The following is a 19946-nucleotide window of genomic DNA, read 5'->3' as shown; positions in this document are numbered from 1 at the left end:
GCGCTCAGTTTCCAAATGTTATCTTGATCTTTTGACAGAAAAGAGGAAATGATCTCCTCACCTCTATGAAAATTTTTCACTGCGATAGTTCAACTTTCGAGCCTGACCAGCGATGAGTCTTACCCCCCTCAATCTTTGAAAGGACGGGTTGATATTTTTGGGCCAATAAGAAAACCTACCCGTTTGGAACACCTTCTCGAGGACTTGCTTGAGAACTCGGAGGTATTCGGAATCTTGAGTAGGTAATCTGAGAACCGATTAGATGTTTTATCCTAATTGAGAACACGAGTCTTACTCGATGACACGGTCAGACAAAAAGCTTATCTTTACTGGCCATGTATTTGATCCATCGAAGCCTTATTTTCACGTATCGATATGGGGCTTGATGATGAATAATAGATAGTTATCATATTCGGGCACCCCAGGGTTTCCCGTAATTTTTGGAGCATACTTTTATCTCCAAGAAAGGGATCTTTGGATGAAAGAAAACTATCCGTAAGTACTCATGGTGTCCCGTAATCGAAAAGGTTTATCTCCAAGAACAAAAAGGATGAGTCCAGAGGACGTACGACAACCCTATATATATACGAAGCCAGGGGACCCTGTGGAGGAGGACAAGTTGAACTAGAGAGAAAAACAAGCCGACAAAGCCGAATAAGGAAATCGCTGACTAGATTTAGATCCATCTAGACTAGTCATATACTCCCTTGTAACTGGCTCAGATCAATACAAGATAAATAGGATGTTTGGTTATTATCCTTTCAGAGACCTGAACCTGTATAAAACTCCATATATATTCTCTACAAATCGTCTACTCTAAGCATCTCCTATTTCTTCAACAAGTTCGTTAGATCGACAGTTCACAAATCGTCGACAAAAAGGTATTTAGGCAAATGACTAAGGTTCTTTAAGTTCAAAACTTGTAGCGATGGATTCTCCGTACAGGGAGTATGACGGTTTATATGTTGTCTGCTACCATCTTTTAGACTCGGTGCGATGTAATGAACTAGGTATTTCAGTGGATGGGGATCTAACAGATGTATGAAGTTGAGGGCACACCTTTGCTCATAAGAGTGGTTGGAAGGAGTCCTTTTACTATTGGCGCTTCAACTTCTTGCACATGTTTTCGAAGATTAGTTCCTGACAATGTGTCCGTAAATTGACTGGATACCTTCAAATGCAGGAATTAATCACGAGATGAGACAATCGATGTATACAGGTTCGAGCCTCCAATTGGAGTAATACCCTACGTCCTGTGGAGGTGTTGCTGCTGTATATTGATGATCTCGAGTACAAGCAATGTGGCTAAAACTACTACGAGGAGTATATCATATCTAGTCTAACATAAAGCTAAAGTCGCCAAATATCTTCTCTGCTAGGGTCTTGATGCTTGCCTCGAGTTCCTCCCTTCTCCCCCTAGCCTTTTCCCCTTATATAGGAGTGAGGTACCGACTCCTATCCAGCTGTGGTCGATAGGGAGTTGTCTTCCTTGATGTCTAAATAGATAAATCTGTTTTGAGTACTAATCATATCGAGTGAGGTAACCAATCGAAACCTTCCTGATATGTACTTCCCTAATTCCAGGTGTATCAGGTACTGCTGATTCGGCTCTGTGATATCTAAAGCTTCTTAGTATATGTTGTACATACCCTGTCTTTATATGATATATTCCTTATACGCATATACCAATAGTTAAATATTAGACAGTAGCCCCCTAACTCTACTCAGGAGGAAATGTTTCCATAAGCGCCCACTTGAGTACCACCAAGTTTAAGCTTGGTCGAGTAAAGTGGATCAAGCTCATAGTCGGAAGAATTGAGTATAAACAAATCCTTCTTCGAGTATCGAGTGGAAGCTTAGGCGGGTCGAGCGCTTTGCGGCTAACCGCACTTGAGACTTGAAGAAAAAGACTAAAAAACTCAACTGATCGACACCCGACTTCGAGTAGAGTTAAAAATACCTTTCAAAATTTGAAACGACGTGTGTAGGCGCATTTAATGCAGGCAAAAGGGCGTGCAAAAATTTGCATGTCGTCATCATACCGCTTTTCACGCTGGTCGAAGCGTGGTAAAAACGGGCGTGGTTGTCAAAGAGACAGTAAACTTTTGTCTATTTACCTGTATGACCCGAACTTGTAGTGGCCATTCTTCGTCATTGCCATCAGTCTTCTTGCATAAGCCTTTCAGCTTTCTCCGCCCCACCACGCACTACTGCCAGAAAGAACTTTTAGATCCATGGATCCCAACTCTTCCTCGCCAGAGAAGCATCCAAACGCAGCAGCTGCTGGCACCTCGCTCGATCAGTACGATGAGGCGAGGTTTATGATCGAGGTCTGGACACCCTCGGCAATGCGAGAATCTCAGCTGGCGGAACTTGGAGTTGGAGTGGTGCCGTCGCGCAGCCTGGTTGAATGGAGGACGGCATCCGGTGAGAGATTCCCTTCCTGCAAGATTGAGCACGAGTTTGTAGTTTTCGAGTCCTTCCGTTGTGGTTTTAACATTCCTCCTTCCAAGTTTCTCCTCAACATATCAAATTGAACTTCACCATCTGAACCCCAACTCCGCCACCATGTTAAGTGTTTTTGTTCATCTTTGTGAGGTTTCCGTGATATCGAGCCATGTTTGAATCTTTTTCAGTATTTTTATAAACTAAAAAGGATTACTGAGAATAAATGTGTAGGGGGGTATGATTTCCAATTGAGGAGTGGAATGAAGAACTCCTATATCTTGATTCCCCTAACCTCTTATTGGTGGAAAGATTAGAAAAAACTTTGGTTTTACATCTCCAATCCTGACCCGATTGGTCTTCCTTTAGTGTATAGAGGTCTTTTTCCCATCCAAAATCCTTCTTGAACACAAGAGCACCGAGAGTCCGACCACACCACCTATTTTACTAACAGGATTAGCATGTTGAGGCAATTTGGCCTAACTGGGTGGCATGTGGTCAGAGACTTTATTAAGTCCCTTAAAGGCGTGAACACGCCTGGCTTGAGAATGCAGTGGGGATGAGGATGCTTCCAGGGATGCAGCCGGATGTAAGGCTTAGTTAGCATTTTGCCCTTTTCATTTTGCTATGAATTTAGAGCTTTTTCCAGTAAACCTTTCTTCTCTTTCTCAGCTCTGCCTGCTCAGGATGTCACTGCCCGGTTGAACAAGCTTTTCTCTTCTGGCGCACCAGAGTGTGACATTCTGCCTTACTCCCTTGAGAATCCTTGACCAATTGTAAGGATTTTCTTAATGGAAAAGTAGGACCGGTTATCGTCCATTTGATCTGACTTGTTTGTATGATCGTAGGCTCAAGTTTTCCGCCATGAACATATCCTTTCGAGCGAGGTCTTTGATCTCGACGACACTTCTTCCGCTGATGCTACCGATAAGGGGAAGGGATCAGCCAATGAGAAGGCTGAGGGGTCTCTTCGATCGAAGAGATCATCCCCGTCTTCTCAACTGCTGCCTGATCCGAGCTCTCTCAGCGCAAGCGAAGGAGTCCTCGGGTATTGAAGTACAAGGCCTTATTATCTTCTTTTTTCCTAAGTGGATACTTGAATGCATTCGGTTGTGATGAATAGCTTTTTGTTAGGGAACGACGAGCGTATCTACCCAACCGCCACTCTCGATGACCCGACCGAAAAGGTAACTCTTCTCGAGTTATCGATTTCCTTCCAGTCACTCTTCTGATGACGAATTTGTGTGAGTGCCTTTTTAGGGGACGTCTGGCGCATCCTTGCAATCGCAAACTCAAAGGACCATCATGCTTGATGACTCGACTAGAGAGGTAATTTCAGTTGAATTATCTCTCTTTAGCTGGTCATACTTTCACTCGATAACAAATTCTTATCGTCTGGTTCTTTGCAGGTTACTGATATCTTGGCTTTGCCTGATCCACATGTAACTCCTCTAGCGTCTCTGCTTACCAAACCAAGAACAAATTAGATGACCACAAAAAGGCCAAAGTCAAGCATCATCTCGCACTTTCCAATTTCAAATAGGTTTGTCCTGGATTCTGATCTCGATTGGTCAACTGGCAGTCTTTTTTCCTCTTCCCTTATTCTGTTGATTGCAGACTATCGACCGAGGTGCAAACCAAGGCTACCAGTGTCTCGACCAATCATCCAGGGCTAACTCCTCCAGATGACTCAGCCATTTAAATCAGATTAAAGATCCTGCTTCGAGCATGCCCAAAGAAGACCTGCAGCTCAAGTGAAAAAACCTCAATATCAATTCCAACCAATGACACATGGGCAACGATAAAGGTTCTTCTCCAAGTCACAGGTGCCCAGGTAGCTGCCGCCGAGGCCAACAACCACAAGAAGCTCGAAGCCAAGAGGAAGAAAATTGAACGTAAGTCTATCCCTGATCACAAGCATGTGATTCAATTACTGGGTGACTAACAAAAATTACTTTCCAGTTTACTTTTTCAGGCATTGAGCCCTCCTGTAGCAACAAGGAAAAACTTCTTGCTAATGGAATGAAGAAGATTGACGACGATGTCAAGTATCAGGAGAGACTCAGGAACCAAGTGAACAGCGCCCGAGTTGAAAAGAAAACCATGATGACTGAAAGGGAAGCTGCCATTGCCCAATAGGATGCTGTTATCCTAGCTCTTCAAGAGCTGAAGGAGCAGACACTCGACCACATAACCCAATCAACTTTTATAAGCGCCGCTACATTGCTTGGTATCCTCAAGAGTTACAATCCCACGCTCGATACCTTGTTGGTGACAGTCAGGTTTAATTGTACTAGCGAGGATCCTGCAAAACTTGTCGAAAGCGTCCAGCCAGTAGTTCCAGCCTTTGTCGAGTCTCTGAGGCTTAGTTTGCCTAGTGATGATAATGAGGAGAGTCACTCAGACAGATAGTCCATCATGTTCTACCACTTGTAAAATATATTTTATGATCTGAGAATGCCCACAACAATACTACATTTTGCCAGTCTATTATGCTTTTGTCTGCTATTTTCTTGTCGATGAAATAGGATTAGCATAAGTAGATGCAATAACTGATAGATACATATTGTCATCGTTCTCAAGACCATGCTATTATGCATCTGTCAACCTGAAATTTTAACTAGATAAGCTATTAAATGTGCGGCCCTCGAGTACTCGAGAAGACCGTAAGGAAAAGACTAATACAAAGCTTAGAAAAAGAAAGCGCATATCAAATTTTCTTCGCACTTTTATCAACTTGTGCATTCAATCAGCATATAAGCATGAACTCGATAAAGAGCACACGCAAGGCAGACTAGGACTTTTGGCCGTTAGGCGTGAGATGTCTGACAATCTCTGTGTCGTTATGCCTCCTGAGGTATAATTGTCCGTCATCGACCCAACACATGTCTCTGTTGGTTCTATTCAATGTGATCAACGCAGATAAATTTTGCAAAAAACATATAACAGAAATATGGCATTATGATGTAGCCCTCAACTCTATGGTAGAGGAAGAAATTACTCGATCGGAGAGTAAAAAAGGACATACATGTACCATTGATCGGAAAGTAATTTTATTGCTCTCAACTATGGACTCGATAATGTCATCGAACAAAGAGTAAAACTCCAACATCGAAAGTATGTGATGTAGCCCCCGACTCTCTGTTTGATGTGGTAATTAAGACATAGAGTAGAACATATGCATCAGTATATACTTGGTGTGGCCCCTGTCTTTTCGCTCAATGACTAAATTCGAGTGTAAAAAACACTAACATCGTAGAACAAAGCAAAAGCATCAAAAAACATGATGTAGCCCCCGACTCTACACTCGATGTAATAATCGAGTGGAGAGTAGAGTGTAAGCATAAAAAAATGCATGATGTAGCTCCCGACTCAATGCTCGATGTGATAATCGGAAGAAGTAGAGCATAAGCACCAACACACCATCCTCGACTGAAAACTCGAGAGTGCAAGCCCTCAAGCATTACTGTTTTAACTGCAATGTGGATGCTGAGTGATCTCGAACCGCCGGGTCGATGGGCATTAAAAACCCACTCCTGTTTGTGCTCGTTTTCACCGCAATCTTGATTTGACGCATCGTAATGACCGTCTATCCCTCTTTTCAAGATGAGGCAAGCCATAATGCTATCATGACGTCTCGACTTCTACCGAACGCGCTACGCGCCCGAGGCGACGCCATCATTTTGGATCTTGACGACTACGTTTAGAAACCCGCGTAAGAGTAGAGCCAGCAAAGCCAATACCAGTAAGGGGAGACTGATCCTAGCCAGAACGCCTAGGATGAGGCCGTTCACGATCACCCTCACTTTTGTCCCACTACGGGGAGCTGCGACCACGGAGAGCTACGGGAGAGGGGGATGGGGAAGCCACCTGACGGAGACCTGATCCTGGGCGGTGACAAAGTATCATAGATCCATCCCTCGACGAGATCCTGCCTGAAGTTTGCAACTTGAAGTGGCGTAGTGGGGGGTACACGGAGTCGCAGGCAGACTGAGATTTGCCGGAGGCATACTCAACACAGTGAGGATTTTCCTGGGGAGGACGCCAGGGACAGGATGAGTCAAAGTTGGAATGATGCGGTGAAGTGAGCCGCTGTAGCACAAGTCCCAGCAAGTGATTTCTATGGCCGTCGATCGGAGATGAGCGAGGAACATTCCATGGCTGGGACACCAAATAGCTTAACAGTGACATGCAAAGTATCAAACTTATATGCTGACATTGGTTTTCTGATATCAATCCACTCCATTAACAGAGTTTCTCTGTGTACATTCCATGACTGCCTGGCCCAGACAAAGAGCATGCTCTGCTGGTCCCTAAAATGCACCATGAAAAGATTTGACTTTACCTGGGAAATATCTGAGTAACAGTTTCTCCATGCTCAGGCGAGATCCGCTCTAACCTCTTGCAAAGGAATCGTTCGGGCCAGACCAAGAGGGTCTGCAACTTTAAGTAGCAAATTGAACCCCCGTCTCCTTTGCTGTGACTTGCTTGAGAGGAGCTTCTATGGGAAGCAGTTGACAAGGAGTAGAAAGGTTCATAGCTGTGAAGGAGGACGAAAGTTCTGGTATTGTATTTCGGCGAGCGGATTGAGGAGCTGTCGCTGATGGTGGAGTGATTGTGAGTGGGATTGGAGGACTAGGGAGAGGAGGTGGTGGTGGATTGGAGCGAAGTCTGGGTGAAGGTGCTTCGAATCCATCATCAGCGCTATCCATGCTGGGCACTGAGATGTTCGCGAGGGGACAAAAAGGAAGAGGATTAACTCATATGGGGGTGGGAGGAGTGATGGAGAGGCAGGTTCTTGGAGAAAACACACTGAATCTGGGTGGGATTGAAGGTGGGAAGGATAGCGGAGCTACCAAGGGGAGATGAGAGAGGAGGGACCGGCATGCGCCTAACATTAGTGTAGAGGTTGAATAGTTGGATTTGCATCCCTATATATAAGTCGGTACTCGAACTAAAAAATTCGATACCTATATTCTAGATTACAAAATTACATTACTTGCAATATTGCTGTGACACGTATAATCATAGACCACTAGGACATGCAAAAACGGGCAGAGCTTGAAAAAGACTAATGGGCCAGTCTAACAAATCAACCTTCTTTAAATCTTAAAAGACAATAGTTGACTTGCAATTTAATTATTTGTAAAAGTAGAAACAAACAAGAATTTATAGTGGAGTTTAATTTTGCAGAGAGGGGTCACCCTCACGAAAGCTTCTTTTCTGGAAACAAAGTGTTCCAACACTACGAAATCCCCTGAATGAAGCATGGTTGAAAGAGTTTTTTTTAGATGGGGTACAAGACGCACACAACACACTCACACCTAACGCACGTACACGCGTGCACGTCCTAAGCATACATATGTTACATAATCCTCAAGACAACACGCACGTGTGTGCGTACTCTTAAACTAAACGGGAACAACCCAGATGCGAGCACTCATGCGTGAGCCGAGGCTTGAACGCGGGTGGCACGGGCGCGCACCTGGCGCCATGCCAACCGAGCTAGCGCTCGTTCACACACGGTTGTGTTACAAACAGACATCCTCTTCTGATAACCCACCCTTTGGGAGGCAACCAAACTACCAAACGAACACTTAACCATCCATTCATTGTGTATATATATGTAAACAATATCTATCAATAAAGACATCTTTTTCATTCTCTCAATCTACTGTTACTTTGCAACTCTACTCAAAACAGGTTGAAAGAGTATGCAAGGGTTTTATCACTTAACATTAAAAACACCTGGAACAATTTTAGCCCGGTTATCCTGCCATGCAAAATTTGAGCTAAGACTAGATAGACTTAATGATCCAAACTAGGTTTGGCACGGGATCCTAGCCCGACCCGAGCAATGCTCATGTACCATGTCTATCCAAACCGTGCCCATGGCCAGCCCAGCCCGTAGCAAAGAGAACATATGCCACAAGATTCGTGTTCGATCATCCGGCTCACCCGATCACACGATTGCCTTACCCTCCCGTCCGACGCCTCAATTCTCTCCTACCTCTCGTCGCTCCGATCCCCAAGCCCCATTCCCCAAATCGCCCTTAAAACCCTAACCCCCTGACATGGCTGCCTACCCCAGCGGCACTAGTTGTCACAAAATGTTATTGATTTTCGAAAGAAAAATATTTATATTAATAATTATTTTCTTTTAGGCGGACCTGCTCGTGGAGACTGACCTAGACGCGGTCTCTGCTCTCGCGTTCCTTGTCGCCTCGCGTCCTGCTGCTGCGGTTGGCGTCTCCCACCGAGACGCTCTCTAGGCGTGTGCTTTATATTGGTTTTCTATGTCCTTGCTGAGTTTAATTTTCAACTCAAGAAAATAATCATTCACGATCGCATCACCCCCTTGCTGGAAGTATTATTTCATTAGTGTCATAGTAATATTATGACACTAGCTGCAGACAACTAGTCAAAACGTTATTAGTTTTCGAGAGAAAATATTATTAATAATAATTATTTTCTTTTAGGCTCTCACATCACCTTCAGTATTATGTAGAAGAACTAGAGGAGTTCTTATTGGAATGAGTCACCAACCCAGATTATATCCTTCCAGCAAACATTCATCATAACTACTTATATGCAGAGTCATCTTTTGAGAACCTCGCAAGAATTGCTGAAAATTGAGTAGCCTATTTTATTCTAAAGCTCTCCACTCTTTCAAATGGCTACATCAATCGTACAATGGGTGACAAATCTAACCGGAGACACTGATTAGGGTGAACCACGAACGATAGTGAGAAGAGTTATAGAAAAATATTCAAATATCAAGATGCATCCGGATATAACAGAAATTATCGGATGTTGGAGCTAACTTTGAAAAATGGTTCACAGGTAAGAAACTGTTTATCTTAATTGTAATCTCATACAATTGTATTTTGTCTTTTAGTTTTGATTATTTTTCATACACGATCAAACACTTTGTAAAATACGTGGCTTTCCAGAAATAGAGAGTGGCATAATGAAAGCGGAGACGGTGAGTATTTCCATAGTTAACTTTTGCTTAACTATTTAGTCCTCCTCAGATATGTCAGCATTTCAATAGTGGCTCCGATGTTCATGGGGCATGAGCGGTGAAGGGGCTCCTAGTTCCAACGGGTAGTAGGAGAAGTGCTGCGGCCTTGAACGTCATCTCCGATCGGACGGAAAAGGTTTATTGGCCTCCGATAGTGTGTTCAGTTCTGACAGAAGGGGTGTTGTGGCAAACGAAACATCGATGCTCGGTTGCTTACAATCTTGGTGTGGATAGGGCTACAGGTGACGAAGAGTGGTTGAGGGACCACAGAGAAGTCGAGGAGCCATGTCAAGGGCTCATCGCTCACCACGTCATGTGGGCATTAATTGTGTCTATGTGGCGGTCGGGTGTGGAGGGGGAGGGGATTAGGTTGAGTTTTAAAGTCTTTAAGAAAAGCATAATAATTATTAAAGTTAATTCGACGATGGGAAGAAACGTCCCTCTCGCATGGCAACTAAGGTAGGGACCCATCGAATGCTAGAGGGGTCAGGTGTAGTCAGGAAACACACTGAAACTGCCTTCACTGGAACACCCTTACTCAGCGAGGTGGGTACTCGACCATGCAGCGCTCGGATTCGAGCCTAGCTAAATGGCACCTAGTAGTTATAATATATCAAGTATTCTGGATTCACATGCTAGCATCCTAAAGTAGGTAAATGGGTCAAGTGGGCACATGTAAGCCTCTCCTTTGCTAATGTTTATCTGCCTATGGATATATAATTGTCCATTCTGACAAAAAATACAACCCACCACGCCTGTAAGTTTTTACCTGTAGCCACGTTAGTAATATATACTCATTGTCATCCTAATACCTAGCGTTTTTTGAAACCTTGAAACTATTTATTTAATTTTCTCTATTCTAATAAGAGAAATCGTTAACTTTTTTAGTGATTTTTTCATTATACGTTTTTACACTTTTATATTTTTGTACATGTAAATTTCATAATTTATTATATTTAATTTTGTTTATTCATAATTTGTGATTCTTTTTCGTATCCTCTCAGGATTCAGAATGTGAATATATAGTGGATGAAGAACATGTCAAAAAAATAGAGCTCAAAATAGTTGAAGATGGACACGATGATGAACTTAACATTATGAGTGCAGAAGAATCGCGTGTTAAAATTCGATACTTCTGCACTCATAATGTTAAGTTCATCATCACGCTTATCTTCAACTATTTTGACCGCCACTTGTTTGACATGTTTTTCATTCACCATATATATTCACATTGTTAAGCCTTAGAGGATACGAAAAACAATCACAAATTATGAATAAACGAAATTACATGTAATAAATTATGAAATTTACATATACAAAAATATAAAAGCATAAAAACGTATCATGAAAAATCACTTAAAAAGTTAACGATTTCTCTTATTGGAATAGAAAAAATTCAATAAATAGTTCCAACATTTAAAAAACGCTAAGCATTAGGGATGACAATGGATATATATTATTAACGTGGTCATAGATCAAAACTTACAGGCGTGATAGGTTGTATTCTTTAGTCAAAATAGACAGCTATATACCCACAGATAGACAGGCACGAGCAAAAGAGAGGTTTACATGTGCGCACTTCACCCATTTACCCACTCTAGGGTGCTCACATGTGGACCCGAAATATTTGATATATAATAACTACTAGGTGTCACCTGGCCAGACTCGAACCCGGGCGCCGCATGGTCGAGTACCCACCTCGCTGAGTAAAGAGTGTTTCAGTGAATGTAGTTTCAGTATGTTTCCTGGCTACTCCTGGCCCCTCCAGCATTCGATGGGTCCCTACCTTAGTTGACATGCGAAGGGACGTCTCTCCCTGTCGTCGAATTAACTTTAATAACTATTATACTTTCTAAAAAACAAACCTCAACCAAATCCTCTCCCCCTCCACACCCGACCGCCACATAGACACAACCACTGCCAATATGACGTGGTGGGCGATGAGCCCTTGACATGGCTCCTCGATCTCTTTATGACCCCTCAACTACTCTTCGCCACTTGTAGCCCTATCCACACCAAGGTCGCAAGCAACCGAGCATCGATGCCTCGTTTGCCACAGCACCATTTCTGCCAAAACTAAACACGCTGCCGGAGGCCAATAAACCTCTTTCGTCCAATTCAGAGACGACGTTTAATGCCGCAACACCCCTCCTACAGCCCATTGCGACTAGGAGCCCCTTCGCCGCTCATGCCCTATGAACATCGAAGCAACTATTGAAATACTGACATATCTGAGGAGGACTAAATAGTTAACAAAAAGTGGACTACGGAAATGCTCACACTCTCCGTTTCCATTATGTCCCTCTCCATTTCTAGAAGCTAATTATTTTACAAAATGCTCGGTCATGTATGAAAAATAATTAAAACTATAATACAAAATACAATTATATGAGATTACAATTAAGATAGACAGTTTCTTACCCGTGGACCATTTTTTAAAGTTAGCTCTAACATCCAATAATTTCTGTTATATCCGAATGCATCTTGATATTTGAATATTCTTTTATAACTCTTCTCACTATCGTTCGTGGTTCATCCTAATCAGTGTCTCCGGTTAGATTTGTCACCCATTGTACGATTGATGTAGCCATTTGAAAGAGTGGAGAGCTTTAGAATAAAATAGGCTACTCCATTTTCAGCAATTCTTGCGAGATTCTCAAAAGATGACTCTGCATATAAGTAGTTATGATGAATGTTTGCTAGAAGGATATAATCTGGGTTGGTGACACATTCCAATAAGAACTCCTCTAGTTCTTCTACATAATACTGAAGGTGATGTGAGAGCCTAAAAGAAAATAATTATTATTATTAATATTTTTCTCTCGAAAACAAATAACGTTTTGACTAGTTGTCTGCAGCTAGTGTCATAATATTACTATGACACTAATGAAATAATACTTCCAGCAAGGGGGTGATGCGATCGTGCATGATTATTTTCTTGAGTTGAAAATTAAACTCAGCAAGGACATAGAAAACCAATATAAAGCACACGCCTAGAGAGCGTCTCGGTGGGAGACGCCAACCGCAGCAGCAGGACGCGAGGCGGCAAGGACCGCGAGAGCAGAGACCGCGTCGAGGTCAGTCTCCACGAGCAGGTCCGCCGCGTCATCCGTGACGTAGTCATAAGTGATGCAGCAACTCCGCTCGTGGGTGCACGCGACCATGGTGGCGACGAACTCGCTCTGCAGTTTCACGTCGAAGAGGGGGCTGAAGTAGATGAGCAAGACAAGGTCTTGGATGGATGAATCCGAGCCGTCGGAGGATGAGGAAGCGGCGGCGGCGGGCGCAGGGGCGGGACGGGAAGACAGACCTCGGCGAGGGCAGCGGCGAGAGGGGCGCGAAGGCGCTCGAGCTCGTCGATCGACACGGTGACGACGGGCTTGGAGCGGAGCACCTCCTCCTGCTCGTGGTTGAGCGTCTTGCCGGCGGCGAGAGACTCCTCTATCTGCAGGATGCGGTTGTACTTCTTCCGCAGCGCACGGAGGCGCTTCGAGACCACATGGAAAACCGGCCCGTCGGTGGCCTCAGTAGCCGCCGCGGCGGAGGCGTTGGGGGCAGAGGAGGAGCCGGTGGGGTAGGCAGCCATGGCGAGGGCTAGGGTTTTAAGGGCGATTTGGGGAATAGGGCTTGGGGATCGGAGCGGCAAGAGGTAGGAGAGAATTGAGGCGTCGGCGCGTGGGACGGGAGGGTAAGGCAATCGCATGATGGGGTGGGCCGGATGATCACGCACGAATCTTGAGGCATAGGTTCTCTATACTGCGGGTTGGGGCTGGGCTGGCCATGGGCACGGTTTGGATAAACATGGTACATGAGCATTGCTTGGGCCAGGCTAAGATCCCGTGTCAAACCTAGTTTGGATCATTAAGTCTATCTAGTCATAGCTCAAATTTTTTTTTGAGAAGCTTATGAGTTATGAACATCAAAAAAGAAAATATGAAGTAGTAGTAGTATTTCAACTGTTCAGGTCACAAATATACATTTTTTTGAAAGCCCATGTCAGAGAAAATTGATTGTCGCAGTCAGAAAATGCATCTAGATAATTTGAGAAACAAGGTGCAGTCATGCAGGTGCAACAGTTTATGTTTTAGGTTTGCAGTTCAGTTTGAAAAATTAAGAAGATTAGCATCTTAACTACTGGTGTCAGTGAATGCAAACTGATTCAGCAAGGAATGAATAAATATTGCAGTTGATCGAGCAAGGCAACAAGGAAACTGGAGTTGAAATATTTGTTATCTGACAAACACCACAAGATAATAAAAAGCTGATAGGCGTGCTGCTAGTATTGCAGAAATTCAACATGCCATAGAGTTGATCTCTGTAGTATTTATGGAGAAGTTAATTAAAGGGGTGTTCTTCAATCAAATCCTATCACAATGTGCATATCATCATGCTTCTCCTAAGCTCAGCGTCCATGTTTCTAAAGCAGTCAGTAACACAAGAGAGAAAATTCAACAACAGTCGCAAAGTCTAATACAATACCCAGTTGACGTCTACAGTTAGATCTCAACCTGAAGTCCTGAACACACATAAGACCATGGCCATAATTAGGCAACGTCCCTGCTAAAATTTCTCCACTGCTGTAAAATTCTAATAAATCTCAACACAGGAAAGGTAAAGCCCATTAGCAGAATACTCTAAACGCCCAAATTGTAGTCCCAAATAAGAGAAACGAGCTCCAAACTGGAGCTCGGATCAAACTGGAGCTTGTGTTATAATTGAATCCAACAGAAAAACGTCCAAAACATGTAGCATGTGAAACAAGATTTGAAGACAAATCACCAGCACATGGATGCTACAGAGTGATATACTAAATCCGAGCCGTCTCTATTCCAACTTTGAACTAACAAACTATCCTCTGGCAATAGAAAGGCTGAAACTAACATCTGTTTAAATTGCATGGATGCAAACCAAGCAGGGAGTGTCAAAGTGATGCAGCTGCTAAGTGGCTGGACTACAGAGTGTTAAGAGTTGTTTGTTCGCATATTTTGATAAACTAAGTAGTAGTGCTGCCATGTGATCCCCAACCGTTTGTCTCACCTATCTATATCAGAAGAGCAAATAAATCTGTAATCGTACACGTTTTGCAGAAGCTAAATTAGCAAAATTGTTGCAGTTCACATGCATCAGTAAGTAGAATCCTTAACCCGATACACCAAAACCTCACCCCTAACATATTCACATCGTCTCCACAACAAACCCTAATACCAATTTCACGAATTCTGCACCCGCATCATTGATTCAGAGCATGCAAGCAGCACACAGGAGCAGACCAGAGCACACAAGCAGTACAACCCATAAAACTGATTCGAGCGGAGATTAGGAAGAGGAGAGGAGGGATAGGTACCTGGAGCCCTGGAGGCAGGAGGGCCTAGAGCTCGAGATTAATGGGCGGCTCACAAATAGGGATGGCGCGGCGCCTCGATGCCACAGTGCGGCGTGCGGCCCGGGGACAAGTGTGGAGCACTGGCCTGAGGAGGCGGCGGCGCGACACGTAAGAAATCGGAACTAAGACACTTAAGAATGAATAGAAAGAAAAATAGTGAAAGAAATATTAGCCTAACCACTGAGACTTTCTGTGAGTTCCCTGGTATGTCCTGCAAGAATGAATAGGATCCTATTTCCCCATGGAATCTGCAAGATATTCAAGCCGACGCAAATGCACTATTGAGTTATAAGCTAACCAATTGGGGGAAAAAATTCCAGTTTCACACGACTTGAGTGTAAAGAGTGTGTGGTGATTACAAGTGAATGACCAGCACAAGCAGCAACTGAAATAGTTTCAGCTGATTCTGAAGGTCCTGATTGTGATTTAGTTTCCATCTTTGACCAAGACAAACTTTTTAAATGCAGAACCTTTGATCAAAGAAGGATTCCAATGTCAAGACACATGCCGTCATCAGTAAGGTTGAAACCGATGCAGTTAAAACAATTAGTTGCCAACTCATGCAACCGCTTAAGGAGATCTAGTCTAGATCTCAATTCAAGGCGGTAGGAGATTCCTATAGTGAATGCAGCTACCAACAATACAACATATAAAGGCACGAACTATTGAAAAAATATGATGCCTCAAGTACTAATTTACCTGAATGTCAACAAGGTAACGGCCATTGTAGTTTCCACCAAAGACATACATCTTCTGCTGAAAAAAAAAATAGAACACAAAGCCAATAAACACTCTTAAAATTGTACTTTTTCTTTCTCTCATTTTGCTCAAATACCCCATGTACAGGGTCTCGGGAAGCTATGTTTACCGTGAAGGCACTCAGCTGGAGCTATGAGCGCGACATCTTACTGAATAGGCAATGGGCATTTTGTCGAACATGTTACGAGCAGCGGCCATGGCGCTAATCTGGAAAGCACCAAACTGCGCCATCATTCCAACTCAAGAAAAACACCAAACTACGCACTCGATTCCTCAAAAAGTAGCGGAAAAATCAGACTACGTTCTCCGAAAGATCCTCTCCAGGAAAGAGAAAAAAAAGGTCTAAATCGCGTAGCAACCCAAATCACGATCCAACGAGTCGATAGAAATCTGATGAGGTTGGGGACGAATATGCTGTACCATTGGTGATGATCGCGCTGGTCTGGGGCGGGACCTTAAACTCCTCGGCGGCGAACTTGAGCACCGTAGTGAACGGCGCCGCCTCGGGCACGCTGGTTGGCTCCACTACGAAAGAGAGGGTGATGGAGCGCGAGGCCGAGGCTGAGGTGTGGAACGACATGCGTCCCCAAGGCTGACGAGGAGCGGCAGCCGCAAGGCCGCAGGTGGAGGCTGCACCATAGAGGTGGCAGGGACCTTGAGAGCAAAGGGCCAGAGGGAGAGAGAAGCCGGCGGCGAGCCAGTACCGCGTCAAGAGCAACCAGCCGCAGGGGGAAGAGGAGAAACCGAGAAGAGAGAGAGGAGGGGGAGGCGATGAGGGAGTGCGGCCGCGTGAAGTAAAAGGGGGAAGGCGACGGATATTTTTCTGAGAGGGAGAGACCGAGAGAGAGACTCCACTCCGCACTCCGCAGCGAACTGGGTAGTATTGATGGCACACTTCAAAGCAAGCACATGTATAATGTATTCAAGGCAGTGCACCAACCAACCAACCAACCAACCAACAACCAACTATACTAGTACTAGCTGCTCAAATATAATGCGTCGAGATCGAATTCAATTCTGCATGCATGCATGGATATTATGCAGATCCCAGGGGACATGTGGTGGCCGGAGCGGCAGGCAACAGACTGCGGTGTACCACGCGACGTCCTCGCTGTAGAACCCGGCGACGTACGCTGCTTCAGCGAGCACCCGCGCGTGGGGAAGAAGGGCGAGCCCGTCCGCACCCACAAGGTCCACTTCTTCAGCACTATCGCCGCCGCCTTCCACCTCTACATGGTCGTCAAGTACAAGTTGCCGCTGGAGCTGCTGCACTTGCTCAACCTGCTGTGCTGCGGCCTCTTCTCGCACCTCTACAACCACCTCAACCGCAAGTACAAGTTCGTCATGCACCTCGTCGACCTCTACGGGCCCTTCAATGGATGGTACGTACCGCTAGTTACTTACTTTTCAACTTAATTTACAACGTACTAAATTAAATTATTGTGTGTACGTTCTTCATTTAGATTAAATTAATTCCTTTGATCAATGGAATAATTTATAACGAAGCTTTGACGACGGAAACGCATGGAGAAGCTTCGGCTAGCAATGGCGGTGGAGGACAGCGTGGCGTTCAACTTCGACCCCAAGTCCATCGACTGGGACCACTAGTTGTACAGATCCACATCCCGACATCATCAAGTACATGTACGTCCTCAAGTGAAGTGACGCATCCTCTATCATGCTTTTCGACCATTAGTTGGGTTTAGACTTTTTTTTTATTCCTCAGATCTAGGGATAAGTTGTAGTATCTGAACGAACGCTCGAACACAACGCACACTACATACACCAACATACTCCTAGAGCGCACGCTAGAACTAGAACCTATACCAACACACGTCTACCAGAGATTTACGAAGATTCCAGCTCCACTAGCGACGGACACGTCGCCTCCTCTTGTAGTTCATAGACGCCTGAGGATACCTGCAAATTTATTTTTGAAATAAATCTCGATGAGACACCCGAGTCCGATCCAGGGATCGAACTCGGGCGAAAAGCGCTCCACCGGAGCTAGCTTCCACTAGCTTCCACTGGGCTACGAGCCCGTTCTCAGTTGGGTTTAGACTTGGACCGTTGGACGTAGTGGCCTGTACGACGAACATGGGCTAGCGACGAACATGGGCTAACGCACGAACCAACCGCGCAGAAACTAAAAGAATAATTTTTTGAGCAATAAGGGACAAAGGCAGTAAGGCATCTTTCAGATGATAATGTTTTGAGCAAGCAATTAAAATTACAGACTGGCATCGAATCTACCTTCTCCAAAGTACTAATCTCAAAGCATGCCACCTATGAGTATGTCATACGACAGGCGAGAGAAAAAGGGGTCAAAAGAAAATTAAATTCCTGACACATCTTTGCCTTTCCTTTGCACTTTTCGTTTCAGTTCAATTTTCATCCGAATTCATTTTTGGTTTTTGTTTTCTTTTTTCTTGCATGAACATCCTCGTTGTGTTCTTCCCTCCACCTTTGTCGCTGCGCTGCCCGATCCAATCCAATTCTCCACCAAACCCTCTCTCCTCGAAGCTTCTGGACCTTCCAATCCGTCCCCTTCGCCACTCGAGCCCCCTTTCGCGTCCCCATTTGAGAGGCCAGAGGGCTAGGGTTTTCATATGGATTTCTAGGATTTTGAGGGCATCGCGGCGTCGATTTGGGGGATGTGACGGACAGGAGGTGAAAGTGTGATCTATCTAGGCTCCGGAGATGACTACGGAGAAGCCGAGCTGGATTCGCCACGAGGACCTGCAGATCTTCTCCATCTACATCCAGCCCGACGGCCTCCGCTTCGCCACTGGTGGCGGCGACTAGAAGGTATTATGTTTTTTTTATTTACCTTCATCCTTTTTGAGCTCATCAGTGCAAATTTTGGCTTGTTGGTACCATGCTTAGCGTTTTCCAATACTAAATTGACATTTGCAGAGTAAAGGTGGGGTTTAAATCTTGCGAGTACTTTTGTACCCATACCTTGAGCTACAGCGATGACCCTAATATATCGATCATTAACAATACACAGCATAACATAATTTCTTAATAAAGAGGTTTATTTTAACCTCTTACTTGTGTAGTCACCTCCTTTATTTTCATCCCTGCAGTTAAACATAGCAAATTTGTTATAATAGCTGCAGAGAAGTGCTTACCCAAAAGGCGGGAGCCCCATGGCCATAATTATTCCATAAAGAAGAGTCTAGGGATCTCATGAATGAAAGTATGTCCATACTAGTTCGAACTGAAGTTATTTTATTCAGACCAATATATCAGCTTCAACGTTGAAACAAGAGTTCTAACCAACTGCTTGACAACAGTGGGGGCACATGCTGACAGAACAGGTAGCAAGTGTCCAGGTAATACAAGTGCTTATTGGGTCAAAGGGGTAGCAAACCAAATTCATATCAAGGAACAAACATACAATAAAATGCAAAGCAACTACAAATGACCGAAAGAAAAATACAGAAGGGCCATACATCCCACACAGGCAAAGCAACTACAAATGCCAAAATTATATGTCCTGTTATTTAGTTTCGTATATACCTTAACAAGTCTATAACATATGAGCACATAATTCAATTCATCTAAATGTTGAAGTTCTCTCTCTCATATTACAGGCATATGGTGAAATAGAACATCACGAAAAGACAGCCTCAACTTGAACCTGCAATTGAATTAATAGCCTTCTTTATATACTCACTGCTGTAGACATTTAGCCTCAATTAATGGAACTAATGATACAAGTCTGCCACATTACTGGGCAGCAAACTAATGAGTTTACAAGCATGCATAGATAAGCTAGTGGAGAAGTTGTTGCACATAAATACTGGAAGACATACCCAAATATCCCAAAACGCTTCAAGCATTTGAGAACTCAACTCAGTCGGGAGCCACCGCTTCCGCTCTATAAACTATGAAGAACGGAGTTTCACCAGTGACCCTATTAGTCGACGTACGAACTGCCCATAGTACCAAAGGAAGCTCTTTTACCTAACGTTTCGAGTAGGCTTTTAGCCTGTCGAAGACCCGAGATTTGATACCCTGCAAGACTATATCATTAGCACGCTCAACTTGACCATTACTCTGCGGGTGAGCTACTGAGGCGAAACAAGTCTTAATGCCAAATTCTTCGCAGAATGCAATGAAGGTTTCGCTTCTGAACTACCTACCGTTATCCGTAATTATCCGATGCGGAATGCCAAGTCGAGTAATTATGCTCCTCATGAACTCTTGGACACTTCTACGGTTATTTTTCCTACGGGTTCGGCCTCTATCCACTTGGTGAACGTGTCAATAGCCACGAATATGAGCTTATAACCACCTTGGACCCTTAGAAACGGTCCCAGGATATCC

General features: G+C 44.2%; 2 protein-coding genes across 8 annotated transcripts in view; both read right to left on the bottom strand.

The window, feature by feature from the left end:
• The window catches only part of LOC133903348 (glycosyltransferase-like KOBITO 1), a 29660-nt gene extending 13153 nt beyond the window's left edge, over positions 1–16507 (bottom strand). For 2 of the 7 annotated variants that reach the window (XM_062344684.1, XM_062344680.1), the window contains exons 1-6: positions 16032–16507; positions 15721–15818; positions 15552–15608; positions 15031–15100; positions 14814–14937; positions 4701–4819 (exon numbers count right to left, since the gene is read on the bottom strand). The gene's annotated coding sequence lies outside the window, so the exon portion shown is untranslated. The remainder of the gene's footprint in view (positions 1–4700; positions 4820–14813; positions 14938–15030; positions 15101–15551; positions 15609–15720; positions 15819–16031) is intronic. The other 5 variants (XM_062344686.1, XM_062344683.1, XM_062344681.1 and 2 more) reach the window with 3 other exon arrangements.
• On the bottom strand, positions 12463–13055 carry LOC133903982 (uncharacterized). The gene is made up of 2 exons (XM_062345482.1): positions 12780–13055; positions 12463–12651 (listed from the first exon to the last, which is right to left on the bottom strand). Exons 1-2 carry the CDS (start codon positions 13053–13055, stop codon positions 12463–12465), a joined length of 465 nt encoding a protein of 154 aa, XP_062201466.1.
• Positions 16508–19946: the final 3439 nt, after the last annotated feature.

The sequence above is a fragment of the Phragmites australis genome, chromosome 21, assembly GCF_958298935.1.
Source record: "Phragmites australis chromosome 21, lpPhrAust1.1, whole genome shotgun sequence".
In the NCBI taxonomy this organism is placed as follows: domain Eukaryota; kingdom Viridiplantae; phylum Streptophyta; class Magnoliopsida; order Poales; family Poaceae; genus Phragmites; species Phragmites australis.
Note: the sequence above shows the minus strand (reverse complement) of the source record. Positions and strands in the feature narration are given on the sequence as shown.